At 43.4% G+C, this 18,784-nt stretch overlaps 4 protein-coding genes across 9 annotated transcripts; 3 read left to right on the forward strand and 1 right to left on the reverse strand.

Annotated features, from left to right (window-relative positions):
* Positions 1–93: 93 nt before the first annotated feature.
* On the forward strand, positions 94–4,323 carry Mo25 (calcium binding protein Mo25). 5 transcript variants are annotated; one of them, XM_071703585.1, is made up of 8 exons: positions 94–664; positions 1,514–1,627; positions 1,692–1,859; positions 2,145–2,263; positions 2,343–2,511; positions 2,729–2,893; positions 3,461–3,565; positions 3,783–4,323. In XM_071703585.1, exons 2-8 carry the CDS (start codon positions 1,535–1,537, stop codon positions 3,963–3,965), a joined length of 1,002 nt encoding a protein of 333 aa, XP_071559686.1. In that variant the 5' UTR covers positions 94–664; positions 1,514–1,534; the 3' UTR covers positions 3,966–4,323. The 5 variants fall into 5 exon arrangements, with proteins under 5 accessions (XP_071559686.1, XP_071559684.1, XP_071559689.1 ...); XM_071703583.1 differs by having other exon boundaries at positions 95–664; positions 1,514–1,636; XM_071703588.1 differs by lacking the exon at positions 94–664 and adding an exon at positions 675–1,086.
* On the reverse strand, positions 3,075–11,354 carry LOC139771068 (uncharacterized). 2 transcript variants are annotated; one of them, XM_071703544.1, is made up of 10 exons: positions 11,208–11,354; positions 10,872–11,063; positions 9,313–10,627; positions 9,045–9,243; positions 8,593–8,790; positions 8,319–8,473; positions 5,606–8,149; positions 5,200–5,384; positions 4,998–5,114; positions 3,075–4,841 (listed from the first exon to the last, which is right to left on the reverse strand). In XM_071703544.1, exons 2-10 carry the CDS (start codon positions 11,040–11,042, stop codon positions 4,629–4,631), a joined length of 5,097 nt encoding a protein of 1,698 aa, XP_071559645.1. In that variant the 5' UTR covers positions 11,043–11,063; positions 11,208–11,354; the 3' UTR covers positions 3,075–4,628. The 2 variants fall into 2 exon arrangements, with proteins under 2 accessions (XP_071559645.1, XP_071559647.1); XM_071703546.1 differs by having other exon boundaries at positions 11,267–11,349.
* Positions 11,355–11,711: 357 nt separating this feature from the next.
* Positions 11,712–14,664, forward strand: Pp4-19c (protein phosphatase 19C). The gene is made up of 6 exons (XM_071703589.1): positions 11,712–11,969; positions 12,065–12,349; positions 12,451–12,603; positions 12,881–13,132; positions 13,729–13,967; positions 14,233–14,664. Exons 2-6 carry the CDS (start codon positions 12,200–12,202, stop codon positions 14,360–14,362), a joined length of 924 nt encoding a protein of 307 aa, XP_071559690.1. The 5' UTR covers positions 11,712–11,969; positions 12,065–12,199; the 3' UTR covers positions 14,363–14,664.
* A 935-nt stretch (positions 14,665–15,599) lies between these two features.
* Eif1 (eukaryotic translation initiation factor eIF1) lies at positions 15,600–18,515 on the forward strand. Its single transcript, XM_071703593.1, has 3 exons — positions 15,600–15,819; positions 16,173–16,330; positions 17,325–18,515. Exons 1-3 carry the CDS (start codon positions 15,792–15,794, stop codon positions 17,469–17,471), a joined length of 333 nt encoding a protein of 110 aa, XP_071559694.1. The 5' UTR covers positions 15,600–15,791; the 3' UTR covers positions 17,472–18,515.
* The last annotated feature ends 269 nt before the right edge of the window (positions 18,516–18,784 follow it).

Here is an 18,784-nt window from a genome sequence, read left to right on the forward strand (position 1 = left end):
CGACTACGTTCGTACGGTTCGTACATCTGCCATCTGCGCCGTGAAACACGTATGCGGTCGTTGTATCGCGTGCTATAGGGTGAGCCATAAGTCGAGCGATTGAGCGACAGTCACCAGTCACCACGTCCGTGGCTACGTCGACCGGCGCCGACGCTCGCCTCCGACTCATGCACAATTGAAAAGGGGGACGATCGACCGCTCCGAGCTCCGACAAGCCGCGGACACAAGGCTCGCGCGCGCTCCAAGTCTGGCGATCTCCGCGAGGCACCTTGGCGGTCGCTCGGGTCGCTCCGCGATCTCGTGACTCACCCCGTACATATGTACATACGTGCGTACGCGTGATACGTCGCGCCGCTGCATCAAAGGCATCGAAGCCGCGCACGTAACGAAAAATCGCGAATAAAGAGGTCCGCCGTACGCCGCCGACGGGCAAGGGGCACCGTGTGTACAACCGTGTACGTATACGTGCGCGCACGACGGAGATCTGATGTGACACGCACATAGGCCACGGATTCACGGAATTACCGTACGCAGCCGTCATCGCTCGTCACCGCCGCTGCCCGCGAGCCACCAGGGACAGAGATCCTTTAACGCACGTTTGTATGCGCACGTCCGAGCCGCGAGCGAGACGCTGCGAACACACCGCTCGGACCCCCGTTGCATGGTAAGCGGTCGGATTTTAGGTTAGAATCCGCAACCTCGTAACCTGCTCTCTCGTAACCTTGCCTTCGCGCGCGCGACGAGCGACCGAGTCTCTCGCGTCTCTCGAGTCGTTTTCGTCGCCGATCGCGCGATTCCCTCGCGAGCGACGCATCCTCGGTCGAGTCCCGGGTGCTCGACGCGCGGCGCGGGCCGCGCGGGCGACCTCGTTTCCGCCTCTCGGTTTCGCTCGGTCATTCCGGTCAGGTGACACTCGGACGTCTCGACCGACCGTTCGTTCGGTCGCCTTTCGAGGTTAGACCTTTAGGACGATCTTTCTTCGCCGACCCCGCGATCGGGCACCGATGACGTTGAGGGTGCGCCGCGTCGTGGCTTCTGTGCTCGGCGAGTGATTCGGCAAGCCTGTGATTCGTAGAGATCCAAAAGGTAGACGACGTTCGGAGGCTCCTTTCACGGAGTCCTTCGCTATCCTTCGCTACGTCGTGCAGAGCTGCGAGGACTCCAATACTCCCGTTTCGTGAAGCCTTCACGATGCCCTTGTTCAAGTCCTTCACAATGCAACCAATTCCGATGGACTTTCATAGTGTATACTGGTCGCAAGGATACGAATAACTCACATTCATGTATCTCCATCATCTCTGTATATGTATACGTATCTCGCTCTGCTCTATTTTGGCTGTGTAGGGACATACCGTTTCCAAGCTTATCAGAACACTCACTTTTTATCACATTTAACGCAAACAATGGTCATAATAGCATCTTTCAGATATCACAAACATACTTAAGGATATTCTCTATCAGCGTAATAACAAAGAACGTCTGTTTCTTTTTTTTTTTGGATATGTTCCACAAGGTGCATACATTCTAAGAAAACATGCCTCTGTTTGGAAAGTCCCAGAAGAGTCCGGCGGAGGTGGTGAAGGCTCTCAAGGAGGCGGTAAACGCGTTGGAGCGCGGCGACAAGAAGGTAGAGAAGGTACGTTGTTGCGGATACACGCTCGGTTTCTACGATGAAATACATCCCCTTTCAGGCGCAAGAAGATGTGAGCAAGAATCTTGTGCACATCAAAAACATGCTGTACGGCACGGCCGAGACAGAGCCGCAGGCAGACATCGTGGTGGCGCAATTGGCCCAGGAATTGTACAACAGCAATCTGCTACTCCTGCTTGTGCAAAATTTGAGTCGCATCGACTTCGAGGTACGCCCTCAATATACATGAAACGATCCGAACGAATCGTATACGAATATTTTTTGTGGCTAAGAGACAAATGTATGTATGTGAAATTATTACTTGATATTTATTAGAACCCGCAGCATTAGAGTGCTCGCCTAGGATGTAAGAGAAGTTCAAGTTTTAAAGCGATGTATATTTAGTATTATCCAAATTGTTTTAACGTCTTACATAATATTTATTAATTAACAGCATTATTTAGAGCGAATCATTGGCAATTTGTTGAATTTAATCTTTCTGTTCCTAATTAAGGGAAAGAAGGATGTCGCACAGGTCTTCAATAACATTCTGCGGAGGCAGATCGGAACTAGATCGCCCACCGTAGAATACATATGTACCAAACCTGAAATTCTTTTTACACTTATGTCTGGGTGAGTCTCTTTCTCCTTTATGTGACGTTATGCGGGATAATAAAAATATGTATTATTGGGGATGCACCTCGTCTTGCAGTTACGAACATCAAGACATCGCACTCAACTGTGGCACAATGTTGCGAGAATGCGCGAGATACGAAGCTCTGGCCAAGATCATGATCTACTCGGATGACTTTTACAACTTCTTCAGATATGTCGAGGTCTCCACGTTCGATATCGCGTCTGACGCTTTCTCTACGTTTAAAGTACGTCATGCTCTATAATACGAATATATAAGAAGCATGTAAAAAATTTTTTTTTTAAATTCATTTATAGATATTATTTACGATCAATTTATTAAAAAGATTTAAATATCCGCGAAAGAAGTTGCTATTATTAATTATCTATTTATTAATTGCTACTATTATTAATATTGAAATTAATCTTGTTCATTATAATCAAGCGACTCATAATTTTGTCCAGGAATTACTTACGAGGCACAAAATACTCAGCGCCGAATTCTTAGAGATACATTATGATAAAGTTTTCTCGCACTATCAGAGGTTACTCAATTCAGAAAACTATGTAACACGACGACAGAGTTTAAAACTGCTGGGCGAGCTATTGCTCGATAGACACAATTTTACAGTAAGTATCTGGTTTTGCACGAGTGTGATATGTTTATAATTTATAAACCCAAAGGGAGATTCTTTAAGTGTATCTCCAAGTCAAATCATTTCTGCTTTACGTACGTAAGCGTAAGCGTCACTGGAAATAGCGCCCAAATAATATACTATGTTTCTGTTTCATAAATAATATAAACAGCACATTTCTAGAAAAAGAGGATATATTTTGCCGGCATAAGTTCCTCGATTATAAACAGTCAATATATAAAATATTCATATACAAAGAAATTGTTAGAAATACAGCGACAATTTATGTGAACAAAAATTTTTAAGATATATGATTTGCACTTATACTATTTTGTCAAAAGTATTGTTAGTAGAATAATTGGTCAAGTTGCTTAATCTATCGACAATTAGAAATACATTGCAACATAATAAAAATTAATAGCGATACAATAGTGGAACATTCTTGATAACTTAATGACTCAAAATCTTAGTGTCCCATTCGTTACATTCGTGCTGTTAGCAAGTGGTAGTAACCCTACCATTTTTTGGAACTGGTTCTCATGTTAAAACTGTTATGTTGCAGGTTATGACACGATATATATCAAATCCAGATAATTTGAAATTAATGATGAACATGCTGAAGGAGAAATCTCGTAATATACAGTTTGAGGCTTTCCACGTTTTCAAGGTACGGCAGCACTCGATATAAATAAATTTGAATCTTTAACTCGCAAGTTTGGATTACTATTAAATTCCCGTATCTTTGAGATTCTCAATACTTGATCGCATCACAGCACAAGATTCGTCCCTTCTCTTTAAATAATCGTTCCAATAGACGCGTAAGAAACGATCCCATCGAGAAGGAATGTAGGATTAACTGTACGGTCCCTTCCGATTGTGTCCAGGTATTTGTGGCGAATCCTAACAAACCAAAACCCATTCTGGACATATTGCTCCGCAATCAGGAGAAGCTGATCGAGTTCCTGACGCGCTTCCACACGGATCGTTCCGAGGACGAGCAGTTCAACGACGAGAAGGCGTATCTGATTAAGCAGATCAAAGAACTTAAGTCTGTACATGATAATTAAGTCAAGGAAAATACAATTATTGCTACCGCTACGACTAACTACCACTACAATCATTATTACTAGAGTCTACTGCAGCTGTTGCTAATTACGGTTTTATCACTATTATATAGTTATATAATTTATCATCATCACTGTCATATTGTCACCATTATTACGATCATCATCATTACCATTGTCATCATCATCCCGGCATTATTATTATTATTATTATTAATTTTATTTGTGAGTAAATAATTCACTGTAAATAAAAATTACATTTATATCTTATTGTACTATACGCAGATCGAGTTGTCATCGTTGCCAGCGTTCTGCCACGTTTTTAGGAATGAGTCGGTTATTAAAGCAGAATGAAAACCTTTATTGTCTTTGATTTTTGCGGCTTTAGTCGCGAAATTGTCAGCTCTTCATTTTATTTCATCGTATTTAAGAACTGTTGCAGATATGTATTATAAAGAAATGGACATTTTTTCCAAGCATTTATTTCTATAGTTTCTCATGTTTTTAGATTATCTCTTTAAAAGTTCAGATTTATAGTTTTACATTCTTATATATTTACGATTTGAGTCTAATAAGGATCGGTCAATAATTTAGAACAATATTATACAGAATTTTTTTTAACGAAATTTAATTTAACGAATGTATATAAATGTACCAACCTTAACATTACGTGCATGTTCTTTTAACAATAGCTGCAACGGCAAAACTTATGTCGGTGAATAAGCGCGGTTTCTGCACGTTATTTCGGTCAGGTTCACAATTGGGATATAATTTCTCCAAGTCCTTATATTTTTGCAATCTTGCCACTACGGTGTCCTTCAGGACTTTTTGTTGAATATTTTTTATCAGGTAATTTATTTTCGGACACGTTGCTAAAGCCTGAAAAACATTGAAAAAAAAAATGCATAAAAACAGGAAGAAGTTAAAAAATATCTAGGGATAAAAAATTAAGAATACAAAAATATTTATAGGACACAAGATGATGAATGCTAGAAAAGTTAAAAAAAATTCTCAGTCTTATTTAGCAAGCTGTACCTTCGAGTAATCTTCATCCTGGCTAAGCAGCCATATTAAAGTGGCGCAATGCAGAAATACCTCCTTGTCTTTCAATGACCCGCTCAGAAGCTTCACTAACGCCAATGCATACTCTTTCTAATCGACACGAAATATTTTCTTAAATGATGTATTGATCATAACATCAGAAGGAAGTAAAATCATTGACTTTTTCTAAATCTACCTTGAGAACGTATTTTCTTGTGTAGGAGTACTTCGTTAGGGTGATCAGAATGCTGCACGCTCGCAGGCAGACCTTCATCCACGGTACTGATCTGTTGTTCTGCGCTATCGTATTGTAAATGTCATCGGCCAGATTCAGCTCGCAGAGAATGACGCAAACGGTCGGTGACAATATCGTTATAGTATCTGTGCGTGGTGAGCATAAATTATTTATTATTTATATCGTAAAAAGAGAACGCCAGGAAATGATCCGTTACTTAAGGAAACAATACAACGTAAGAGAGAGAGAGAGAGAGTTATGAAGACAAAATTTTACTTCATCCAAACTCTTCCTTACGTCTCTTGAAAATATCACTGTCGCTAAGAACAATTAATCATGCGGTATTATTCAAGTGAAAATCATCTACCTAAGCTATTCAAGCAGGTGAGCAGCATCCCGACGCTGTCGCAGTTGCGCAACACGCTGATCATCTCTTGCCAGTAGTCGCTGCCCGGGAGCGCGAGTTTCGTGGTAACGTCCTGATCCCCCGGGATAGCTTCTCCGCATTCGTCTCGGATTTTCGTGGCGATCAAAGCAACCTCGTCTTGTTGCCGCTCTTCGCGCTCCATTCTCTTCCGCCTGTAACGGCGCTGCAACGTGATCGCTGCCTGGCGCAGAGACAGATAACGCAGCCTCTCTCGTCTACCGGCAACATAGGCTCGCCAGTAGATCTGAATGATCAACGCGGCATACTTGCTCGTCTCGTATCTTCGCGTTGCGATTCTCATTCTGTAATACGACTGAATGACTATCGCGGCCTGGCGCGAAGCGACGAATCGTTTCCTCGCCGTTAAAGCTCTCCAGCGTGTCTGTACGACAACGGCCGCGCGAGTCAGCTGATATTCCCTCCTCGTGGCACGAGCGGCTTTCTTCACACGCCACCTTCTTTGCATCCTCAACACGTAGGTCTTGCACCGTTGGTACTCGTTCCTCGTTCTGACCATTCGCCACCAGGATTGCAGAGTGACGCACGCCCTTTTCTTCGTCAAATATCGCTGACGGTCCCCGCGAGCCAGGGCACGCCGACGCCAGTGGGTCTGCAAAAGAATGGCGCTCTTGCGGAGCCGCAGGTATCTCCTCCGTTCCTCACGGGCTACCGTAACGTTGCGCCACCAATTCTGTATCCGTATCGTGGCGCATCTCATCTCCAAGTAACGTCGTCGGACAGCCCTCGCTGAATTGGCACGACGGTACCACGATTGTATCAGCAAAGCTGCTCGCCGCTGCTTCAAGTAATCCCTCATGATCGTTCTCGCCCGCCAATTCTTCTGTACAATACACGCCGCTTCCCGCAGTTGCAGAAATTCCAAGCGTTGACGTTTCATAAGTTCGATTCCGCGCCACCAACGTTGCAATTTCAAGCAGCAAGACCTCCGAAGTCTATATTTGCGCGAGCACGTCGCGGCTCTCCACCACGCTTGTATCTTCAAGCAGGCGACTTCTTGCTTGCGCGCTCGGTACGTTCTCCACGTTCTCTGAATGAGAACAGCACTCTCCCGATACTGGAGGAACTCGCGTCTGTCGATCACGCTTATCCACCATCTCTCGATGCTACGCGCGGCAGCTCTCGTCAGCAGGAAATCATTGCGCGCTTTTCGCACCAACAAATGTTGCCTCCACCAAGCCTGAATGATACAAGCGTTCTCTCTGGCGTGGAGGAAGCATTCGCGCTGTTCCCGCATGACTTTTACAGATCTCCACCAGGTCTGCATTCTCACGGCGGCATCTTTACGCGCGAGGTACTCAAAACGTTGTAATTTCATCGCTCGCGTTGCTCTCCAACGGTTCTGAATCATCAACGCAGCATTTCTCAGGTCGCGATACCAACTTCGTTGCGCTCGCATCAGCAACGTAGCTCTCCATCTCTTCTGCAACGTGACCACTGCTTCGTGCCTCTTTCTCAGCTCTCGCAACTTCTTCGTGTTTCCTCGTACCTGCCTCCACCACCTCTGAAGCTGTATCGCGGCTGTTCGAATGCGCAAGTATCTTTTGCGTTCCTCAAGATTACAGTCAATTTCGATCACGGGCGAGGACAGCGCTATTTTGCGCTTCCACATGCGTTGGATTATTATCGCGGCGAGATTTCTACGTTCGCGCAAGAAGTTCCTCACGTAAATGTACCAGAGTTGCGCCCGCCACCATCTCTGAATCACGCGTGCCGCCCGATCGAACCGCGGCGCCTGGTACCTGTGGATAATCTGCCAGAGAAACGACAGAGTCTTCTCGCAGTGGCCATCGGCAATGCTCTTCGCGTCTATGTTGCCCTCAAGAACGTAGCCAGCCTGGCGCAAAGCATCCAACGCCAGACACACGTTGTGCACCTTCTGTAGACGCGATATCGCCGGTACCCGGCAACGTTGGGTCAATCCTCGGGCGCCGGTGATGAGCTCCATCGCGCGACACAGTCGCACGCCGTCACGTAAATCGTGCCGTATATTCACCACCGCGTAATCGTACTCCTCGATGTAAGTCTGCCGATAAGTGAGCACGTAGTCGTGGCCGCGCAGCAGTCTGGTCACGTCGCCGATGCCGCTTAGGAGCTCGCGCGAGAAACTCAGCAAGATCTCGCGGCTCTCCTTATATTGGGCGCGTTTGTGAAACAGGCACGGATCGTGGCCGATCAGTTTATGCTGCTTAGCATAGTCCAGAAAATATACGAGAAACAGGAATTTTTTCAGAATAAACTGATTCAGCTGCTTGACGAACTTTTGGCTCGGGTCAGTTTTATGGTAGCCGGGCATTTTCATCAGTCGTGGATCCGAAAAGAATCTCGTTAATAAGAAGCGAGTCAGCCCAACGATGTCGTTGTTCGAGCGTAGCGAAATACTCTCGCTGTATACAGTTTCCAAGCCGATACGTAGCCATAGAGGATTGTAACTCAGGAACAAGCTCAATATGAGCTTCTGCAAGCCTGTAATAAAGTCATTCGATTTAGAACATTATAATGCATGCATAAGATTGATCAATTACAGAAAGCTTTCTTTGATCATAAAGAAAATTAAGGATTGGAAAAATGAGAATTGGATAGTTTATAATTTTAAGAATATACGAGCGTAATAAAGAAAAAACTTTCAACGCACCGATATCACGATGAAGATTACGATCCGATCTAATACACAAAGTTCCTTTGACGATGAACAGGTTGGTGCGTGAAAGTACTTGCGTGACTTCGTCGCGTTTGAACATGGCACTTGCAGCTTTTCGTAATGTATTTAATCTCGTATTCGTGTGATACCTGAAAAAAATTACCAATTAAAATAATTGCTGTTGGCTGGCGATTGTGTAAGATTAACTTTACGTAATTTTTAGGAGCAGACTTTTCTATTAAATATTAATTATTGACATAATGCGCACCTAGCCGATACAGCCTCCTTGGTTTCTGCTAATACAGTATTCTTCTGCGCTTTGCACGTTTGCCATACCTTGCCGATGTCCGCTACGGCAGTTTCAATGTCAACGGACAAGTCCTCCGGCGAAGATAGCAGAGCATTCAGCCACTTTGTGAACGCTAACTCTTGCTGCAGCAGCCATGGCTGGTCAAAATGCACTATACTGTTGTAATAAGATGATTAATGTGTTAAAATCATCAGAATCAACTCTTCATTCTTTAAATTCAATGAAAAATTTGTATCAACGCAAATATTCTTTCGCAAGTCAATTTACGAATATAAAAAATTAAAAATTTCTATAGAAACGATGTTGGAACAAAAAGTTATACAAAAAATATAAATTATGGGATTTTCGATTTATATACAGTATTAACGTAAAATGTTCTCTCTGTGTGAATTACAGAGAGCTCAGCTAACTTTTTGAGAAACGGATCCTCCGTCGTAGATGGTGCAAAAGGATCCAATTCACATGTGCCATAGATAAAGTATTCCTCTTTGTTGCGCATTTTGAAACTCGAATCTCTGATGGATGACGAACTATGCCACTTCGTACTTCGCAAGGTACTGAGGGACAACTTGTTTATCTTGATCGCTGGTATATTCTTCGTATTCTTATCTGTAATTATAACATACAAATTAGAATTGATATTATTAAAAATATAATTTTTTTTAAGGCAGAGCTCACTTGCAGCAGACACGCTTAGCTGTAGCTTCTTTTTGTTTCCAGGGTCACACGAGGTATTGTTTTTTGTAACTCTGCCGGTTTTCGAGCTGCTCAGCTTCGATATTGACATAGATACGATCTTGGAGTGGAAATGCTTCTTCGGTGGAGAAATCTCGATGTACACATCCCCCATCTTTTTGGCCTCTTCGACATTCCTAGGTATGACTTCAAAACTGAAGTATTCGCAATTGTTTGTTTGGCTACTTGGATTTATGTCCACCGTGAAATGCTTCGCGTATTCATTAGGATCTTTCGATATAATTTGTCGTTGAAATTGAATCGGCGACGACGAAATTAAATTCCTGATATCGTTCACGAGGGTGCACCCGTCGGGCTTGATCGGCGACAAGTTGTGCAAGCCTGCTGCTTGTAATACAGGTGCTTCATCGGCGGGAGTCTTCGTATCGTAAATTGCGGACGTCTCAAAGAATTGACCGCGACTGATATTGAACGTTCTGTGCTTATCTACAATCTGCAAAGACGGTGATTCCGTCGACTCCCTTCTCACTGGTTCGGGAGAACTCGAAATTACATCCGCAGATGTGAATGTAAATTTATTCAGAAGTATGGAAAAATCGGACTGGGCCTTGTCTTTGTCACACTCCTTATTTCCATCAACTTCCTCATTGTGCTCGTACAGTACACCGCGAGGTCTCTCTTCTTTAATGTATGTGGCTCTGCGTATATCTTGCGGTCCATTCGAAGGTAGCAAGACTTGCTGCAGAACACTACCGTCGATCCACACATTTGTATTTTGCTCACACAAGATATTTTCCAGTTTATCATGCCCATTACGATACGTTCCGTTGATCCCATCGTCCTTCGCCAGCGACGTACAAGTCTCCACCTCATTATTTCTATTTAAGATATTTTCCTTATCTAGATTGTTCTCATATTTAGATTCACATCGTTTTACTTGTGTACCAAGATTGTTAACCAGAGACTGACTCATAGCGGGAACTTTCAGCGTGTTATTTCGATGAAATTGTTTGTTTACCGTTGATGTAGAGAGACTTGACGAGTTTGATAATGAAAGAGTCGGTTTTAGCCTCCTTCTCGCCTTGATGACTTTCTTATCGTCCTTAGCAGTCGTTGCTATAATAATGTCATATTTAATTCGTCTACTGTCAGTTAGTTGCAATACATCTCGCCAGCATCCAGCTTCTTTGGGAGACCACTTGATATATATCGTACCATTGCTGTTCCCTTGAATCTCCAGTTCGGACACGCTCAGGACAATCTGACGCTCTGTACATGGCAACTTTGTTACAAAAACCTAAAAAATAACATTAAACGAAGTTAAATGAAAAGTCAAGTAAGGAGAGTATTTAAAAAACATTCTTTTACACAATTATATGTATGTGAGGCTGCGTTCCGATATTCGCTGTCAGTACTGAAAATCTATAGTGTACGTTACGTAAACTATAGATTTTCAGTACTTGCAGTGAATATCGGAACGCAGCCCGAGACAAGATTCCACACAAAGAATTAAGATATTTAATTGGAAGAATTTCTCGTACGTTTAACGTCTTGTCGCCAACGTTTCTCACATCCAAGTGACATTCTATATTGGTGTTTATCTTAGTCTCCAGTTCGATCCTTGTTGCTGGCTGAAATGGGGCAAGAAGCATGCTGTAACGAAGCTTGCCTTCCAGTTTCCCAGCTTCGGGCGCGGCATTGGATGGCTCCATCCCGTATAATTTCTCGATGAACTGTAATTCAGATATCAAAACCTGTGAGCTCTGCTTCGCTATACGACGAAGTTGAAATATGTCACGACTTAACGAAAGGCGCATTGTCAATTTTATCCCAGTTTCTTACGTCGTACTTCGCACGTTTTTAGCTTAGGCACTCACCGCTCTCTCGAGTTAAATCCACGCATAGAAAACGATGACCTATCAACAGTAAAACATACCTATCTATCAACAGTAACGGACTAAACGGACTTCGTCGATTTAATTTGAACGAGCACCATGCTTTAGGCCTTCGCACAAACAGGGCTGTCAACCTTCGGGGGCGGTCCGGCCAAGAATTGAATCGACTGATTGGCTGCGGAAACGTCCCGTTGCGCGATTGACCACAGCCACTCACAGCCCCCGGTGCCTGGGGTTTTTCCGCTGGATCAGCCAATCGGATATTTTTATTTTAAATCGGCCAATCGACGATCCGCAGGTTTTTGATATCTAGGGACCTATTACGTAAATCTTGAACAGATTTTACTAGATTTCGACCAACGAAATCGCCAGGAACTCTAGCGAATTCTCTCACTTTTCGCATTTTCACCTCGTTTGAAGATACTAGGGTAACAGGCCCCCTGATTGGCTGGTCCTTACTGTACACACACATACAATTGCAGTACATTGTTCACTATCGTTTCACTTCGAAGTCTTCGAACCCCGTGTTTATGTTAAACAATTTGGTGTGTACCGCGAGCGACTTGGGGCTCGATTCGAAGCGAGTGCGGCGAATAATTCCGCCAGTACGGGAGTCCCCGGTCGTGTTTTATCGTTAATAGAAATTCGCCGGCGATTAGCTCGTCCAATGTGTCGGTCACGGCGGTGAAACCCGAGGCCGACGAACGACGACGACGACGACGACGACGAGGACGAGGACAATCCGTAAGTACTGTGTGCAGCGTGCGATTTCTCTCATCGTTTACGCACTTCTCGCGCTTCGTTCCATTACTCCTGTGTTGTACCTTGGATTTACCCAGTTCCTCCACGATTTACGGCTCTTCTACGGGTCCTAAAGCACCGGAGTCGAGCACCGCGAGGTCTCGTGAGGAGCCGTTAACAACGGCTGCGCTCTACGGCGGGGAACCTCGATCGGTCTAGCTTCGCCCCGTACGATGGCCGATTCTAGCGACTTGGATCGGCAAATCGAGCAGCTGAAGAAGTGCGAGATCATCAAGGAGGCCGAGGTCAAGGCCCTGTGCGCGAAGGCGCGTGAAATCCTGATCGAGGAGAGCAATGTACAGCGTGTTGACTCACCTGTGACAGTAACTATCTCTCTGTTTATTGTAAACAGCAATCGGATTGTCGGAATCTGAACGTTAAGTACATTTTAAAGCCTACGCGCGCGATATGTGTTTTTCCTTAGGTTTGTGGAGATATCCATGGACAGTTTTATGATTTGAAGGAGCTATTCAAAGTAGGTGGAGATGTGCCAGAAACGAATTACCTTTTTATGGGAGATTTTGTAGACCGAGGTTTTTATAGCGTCGAAACGTTTCTTCTTCTACTTGCGTTAAAGGTACGTCATAGCGTAAAACAACATAGGCTTAATCATTACTTTAAATATTTTGATAGGGATTAAGGAAATAGCTGCGTTTTATTATACGTAAATATATATACTTGATATATATACTAAAATTTATGTAAAGTAAATATGTATTTGTACGTACTTTACATAAATTTTAGTCTCGCTCTTTTCATATTTGAATAAAAATTGTTAAAAAGAAATTAAATCCAAAATAGCTAACAGAGTCGCTACTGCGGTATAATTTTATATTTTGTGTCTTGTCACGTAGGTCCGTTACCCTGACAGAATCACGTTGATAAGAGGAAATCACGAATCACGACAGATAACGCAAGTTTATGGCTTTTATGACGAGTGCTTACGCAAATACGGCAGTATAACAGTATGGCGGTATTGCACAGAGATATTTGACTATTTATCGTTATCTGCCATTATTGACGGCAAGATCTTTTGTGTTCATGGTGGATTATCGCCTAGTATTCAGACATTAGATCAAATCCGGACTATTGACAGAAAGCAAGAAGTGAGTTTTTTTTATTACTTTCTGTTCACCATAGTTTTTTTTGTAACAACAGTCGAATGGAACTAAATGTCTTTACTTTTGCAGTAACCTATTGAAGTAACAGTTTTAATATATTTGTTTCATTACATCAGTCTCCCTCCCACCCCCATGTTGTTGGATACGGTTTAAAGTTTCCAAACTGATTTTATTATGGAAAGAGATTGTAAGCTTCTTGCCTAGACTCTATGAAGAATCGGATTTGCTTTTCCTTTAACTTATTTACTGTTACTGCTTGGAGGTTTCTGTCCTTGAAGGAACTGCATGATATTGGGATTTGTTTATTCTTAGTTTTCGTGAGATATATGTTTTGATCAGAGAGGAATATTTTTCCACTCGAAATTCCTAGTGTTATTAGCAGGGGGAAGGGAGAGCAACAAGTTCGGGTATCAGACCTAGATCTTTTGCTTGATCGACAGATTGCTCTAACACTGAGTTATCCAACACACCCTTACAGTTTTAATATTAAAAATGAAATTTCATTATTTTTATAAAGGTGATCAAATCTCTGATTTTTAAGCGTTTCAAAGCGTTAAATTATTTCCGGCTTAATGATGCAGGTTCCTCATGACGGGCCGATGTGTGATTTGCTATGGTCAGATCCCGAGGATACCCAAGGCTGGGGCGTGTCGCCGCGTGGTGCCGGTTATCTCTTCGGTAGCGATGTGGTAGCGCAGTTCAACTCTGCCAACGATATCGATATGATATGTCGAGCCCATCAGTTAGTAATGGAAGGCTACAAGTGGCACTTTAACGAGACTGTATTGACCGTCTGGTCTGCGCCAAATTATTGTTACAGGCATGTAGCATTTGCACTCATAGTCTCTTTCTCTCAAAACTGTGTACATTGTATGATTATTCAATTATTTGTTTATCAATGTATATCTACGTGTATACAGTGATTTATAAAACTGATCAAATATAGTACACAATTATGTATGATTAGCTGATTCGAAGAAGGCAATTGACGAACATGGCCTTTCGATATCAATGTGACATACAAACGAATGTATGTAATTACGAACATTTAGATATTTAAATCTATATTGTTTTTTTAATTGCAGATGTGGCAACGTAGCCGCAATATTGGAACTGAATGAACATCTGCAGAGAGACTTCACGATATTTGAAGCGGCGCCGCAGGAAAGTCGCGGAATACCCAGCAAGAAGCCACAAGCAGATTACTTTTTATAAATGAGCCGTTATAGAGTACAAAAGAAACCATCAGAATCGCGTCAGATCCATTTGGGGAATTTGCTTCTTCTCTTTCTCTTTTTCTCTCTCTCCCTCTTTCTCTCTCAGATCAGGTTACGTTGATTGTGAAGAAGAGCAACTAAAGAGCGACTGATCGTGAAGAAGATAATTTGCTATTATTTTTTACGGCGACATGATTTTTATGATTACGTTGGATCGTTTATCGCACATTTGGACGGAAATGCGACAGTATGCTTGTAAGGAACTGATGTAAAATAAAATAAAACTCCGATTTAAGCTGACGTGACGTGTAATCTCGTACAATTTAAATTTAAAAAAAAATTGATTATGTGAAAAATATTAGAAAGAATGGAAGTTCCTCCGACTTTTATCTCAGCGGAGAATCGCAATAAATAGTTCATTAAATAAATAACTTTATTTCTAATAATTTACACCGAGTTACTAAATCCTCGATCGCGTTTGTCGACAAAAATATAATTCTCGCTTGTGCAAGATTTTAGAGATGCTGCATGTCGGGCGCGAAGAATACGAGAGTGGACTATTTTGGCGATCGCCAATCGCGTTCGTCGACGCGGCGCCGGCGGCCCGAGCACGCGGCCAATCGCGTGAGGGTGCACAGTCCCACGGAGAGGAAAAAGCGGAACGGAAAGGGAGCATAGTAGGGGCTAACCAATCACTTTTATTCCGTTCCGCTTTTATGTGACTGGGTTCCCCATGGACGATATTTTACGGAAAAACGGAAAGAATTCTAACCTAATAAGGGTGCCGTCCCATGCAGGACGGAATTTCGGAAAACGGAATCTCGGAATCATTCTGATTGGTTAGCCCCATGGGGCACAGTACAAGCCCCATGAGGCTAACCAATCAGAATGATTCCGAGATTCCGTTTTCCGAAATTCCGTCCTGCATGGGACGGCATCCTAAAATTTACAATAATTTTGAATTATCTTTGTTTTTCCGTAAAATACATTCCACGAGATTGTTCCGTTCATCATAGACAGATATTATCTTATAATATGAATTATTTCTATGAAGTATAATTAATACAAAATGATTTTTTATATGTCCGGTGTTCGCACAGATCGCGCGCGCCACGCCGGGCTCGCCTCTAGGCTCGCCCATAGAGATAATGGGAGATCTCTATTGGGGCTCGCCCGGCGTGGCTTTAGGAACGCGCCGACCGCGCAACCCCACCCATCGCGCCGTGACAAATGCAACTTTTACTTCCGGCTGCGTACACGGCCATCGCGCTTGGTTTCGTCGACTTCGTTTCTTCTCCGCTGGTGTTCTCCACGCGCCGTTCGAGTGTCGATCTAGCAGCATCTCTCCACGTCCGACGTTCTGCCCCACGACCGTCACCTGCGCTCCGCAGTTCTATATCATCCGAGGGATCTCTTTTGTTTGTCGTATGTCCATCCAGAATCTCAACACATTCGGTGAGTAGCGAAATCGCGCATTATCTCGTCCGCCTTCCCTCCACCCACCCCCCCCTCCTCCGCCCCTCCGCGGTCCATCCCCGCGTCAGATTCCTCTCTTTCTTTTCCTCCGTCTGCCTCGTCGTCTTCGCTCCCCCGTGCGCGTCGCCCTTCGCGTACGAGGGCGATAAAACGGCACCGTCGTCGCCTACCGTTGTGCGGGTGCGAGGAGGAGGGAAGCTCCCCTCGTGCCGATCAAAATGGCTGACGGCGTTGCTCGCGCGCGCGAGCCCTCCTTGCATCATCCTGCGCAATCCGCCCTGGCACACGCCGTCAGATCGCTCCATCTCATGTCCCCCTTCGCCTGTTCGCAGACCCCTTTGCAGATGCAATCAAGGGTTCGGACGATGATGTCCAGGACGGTCTCGTTCATATAAGGATCCAGCAGCGGAATGGTCGCAAAACCTTAACAACGGTGCAAGGACTCTCCTCGGAATATGACTTGAAGAAAATCGTGAGAGCATGTAAAAAGGTGAGTGTGCCCGTGCCCGACGCTTACCCTCCTCCCATAGTGAGAGAGAGAGAGAGAGAGAGAGAGAGGGGCGAGAGGGAGGGGGTAGGTAGGATCCCTACCGATCCTTTCTCCTGCCCTCTCTGCCATGGCCTCCGCTTCCTCCTCCCTGCTGTTTCTCCCACCATCGGCCGGTCAGGCAGAACTCTAAAAATAGGTCTGATGCAAACAACCACGGCGATACACGGCTGGACAGATGTAGTTTTGCAAGTTCTAGGAATGTATAGCAATGGAGCGCATCCACAAGTGGTCTGACGTATAGCGAATATAGGGAATAAGTCTTTGTTTCGATTCGAGATCGTCGCCGATGACTTGACTCTTTGTAAACTGCTTTGTTCACCTCTGGATGAATCATTGACGATATTAAAAAATGTCTAGCGTCACTCTAACGCCATTTGCTCCTAAGCAAAGCAATAAGAAACGTTTCTATATAAATGTCGAAGATTATATTTTTACACGGCGATAGATAATTCTGGATTCTAATTGCTGGTTCTAATTAGTCTAAATTACTTAATATAATTACGTCGATGGAAATCAAACTTGGATCAATTGTCGCAAAATTGTTGGTCGACAGGAGATGCAGCTTTATACAAAATTATATATTTTTTATTCATTAGAAATGATTATGTCATATGATAAATTATAATATTATATAATATCATATAACATTTTCAGACATCGAGTTAATGTTAATTTTTATATACAAGTGTTCAAAAAATTCAAAAAGTAACGTTACATCGTGGGGTGTACTGTTACTTGAAGGTATCGAAACTGTGACGGAGAAGCTGTATCTGTTCACAATTATCTTACTTTGATAACTGTGTCTGGAAAGTTTTGTGAACACATTTTTTCGGGAGATAAAAAGACCCAACGCTCCACGGAAGTGAATTGTCTAGATAAAGGTCCCTCCCCAAGGAATGCCTGCCTGATTTATCTTTGTTTTTTTTTTTCACAGGAGTTTGCCTGCAATGGGACAGTAATAGAGCACCCGGAGTACGGGGAGGTGCTGCAGCTGCAGGGGGACCAACGAGAGAATATATGCCAGTGGCTGACAAAATCTGGTCTGGCAAAACCTGACCAGCTGAAGGTCCATGGTTTTTAATCGACTAACAACAGCAGCAACAATTACCATCCATGCCACGACCTACAACAACAGCAGACAGCTCCGCCCCCTCATCAGCGCTACATGATCGTCTCAAATTGAATCTGTATATCACTCACTAAACTTCTCGTGGGATATCCCGATTATACTATCACGTCAACATATAAATATAAATATATATATATACATATATATATACATACACACGTACACACACGCGCGCGCGCATATATATTTCAATAATAAAAAAAAGAAAGAAAAACGAAACGGAGAGGAAAGTAAATGATAGAAACTAAAGGCGAATAAAAGAAAGGAGGAAGAAAAGAGGTATAGCGAAGAAAAAAAGGGAGGATATATAGGCGTATAACCGGCGATATATACCTATAGGCAATATATCTATTCTAATCAGAATCTTTTCTCGAGATAAAAAGCAATACGTCACACTGTAAGCCTTATGTTAGGTGATAGCGGCTGTTGAGGTAGGAATTCCTGCCTTGCAGCAGTGGATAAGACACATCTGATTTTGATAAACATCGAGGAGGAGGAAGAGCAGGAAGAGGTGGAGGAGGAAAAGGAGAGGCACAGATGAACGAGCGGTAATTAGCATCGTCGGATGGATGTTCGTTCTTGCATTAGGTAGTATGTATCTGGGCGCGATAGACGTGTTCCGAGAAGGCGACAAAGCTGTAGGTTGATCGATTCGGCTCTCCCTCCTCGTCTTCACCACACTCTTCTCTACATCCCCCTCGTCTCGTAGGGAAAAACGATAAGGATCTTTTTTTCTTTTTCTTTTTTTTACGTTTGTGTCGAAAATTCAAGAGCGTTCCGCGCTCGTCTTCGATTGTGATGATTTGTTGAGTATTTGTAGGGCCGATTTTGATTCTTCCTTTCGCGTAGAGGACAATCCCTCCTTCGCTCCGTATCACGTCTTCGCTCTTGCTTTCCCACCCCTCCCCCTTTTAAGGCAGTAATAATTAAATGACGAATTGTTTTGAAATAATGATGCGAGTTAATAAAATGTGGCTGTTCTAGATAAATAAATAACGAGTAAATGAATGGGATATGATATGATCATGTCCCCCTTCCCTTCCTTTTCGTCGTTTCAGATCTGTAAAATCAAAAATTGCTGTTAAATTTGTTGACCGTGTACGAAACACGTTTGGATATGTTATTAAATATGTTCATTTTTTTTATCCAACATAAATGTAGTGGTATGAACAACAGGAACACATTTTTCTTTCGTTACGAAACTTTTCACGTGTTCATATGTAAAGACTAAAAGATAAATGATAAATGGCAGTTGAGGAGGAGTC

This window comes from Temnothorax nylanderi, unplaced genomic scaffold, assembly GCF_030848795.1.
Source record: "Temnothorax nylanderi isolate EJ_2023f unplaced genomic scaffold, tnyl_v1.0 TNYL_tig0035_pilon, whole genome shotgun sequence".
Classification (NCBI taxonomy): Eukaryota; Metazoa; Arthropoda; class Insecta; order Hymenoptera; family Formicidae; genus Temnothorax; species Temnothorax nylanderi.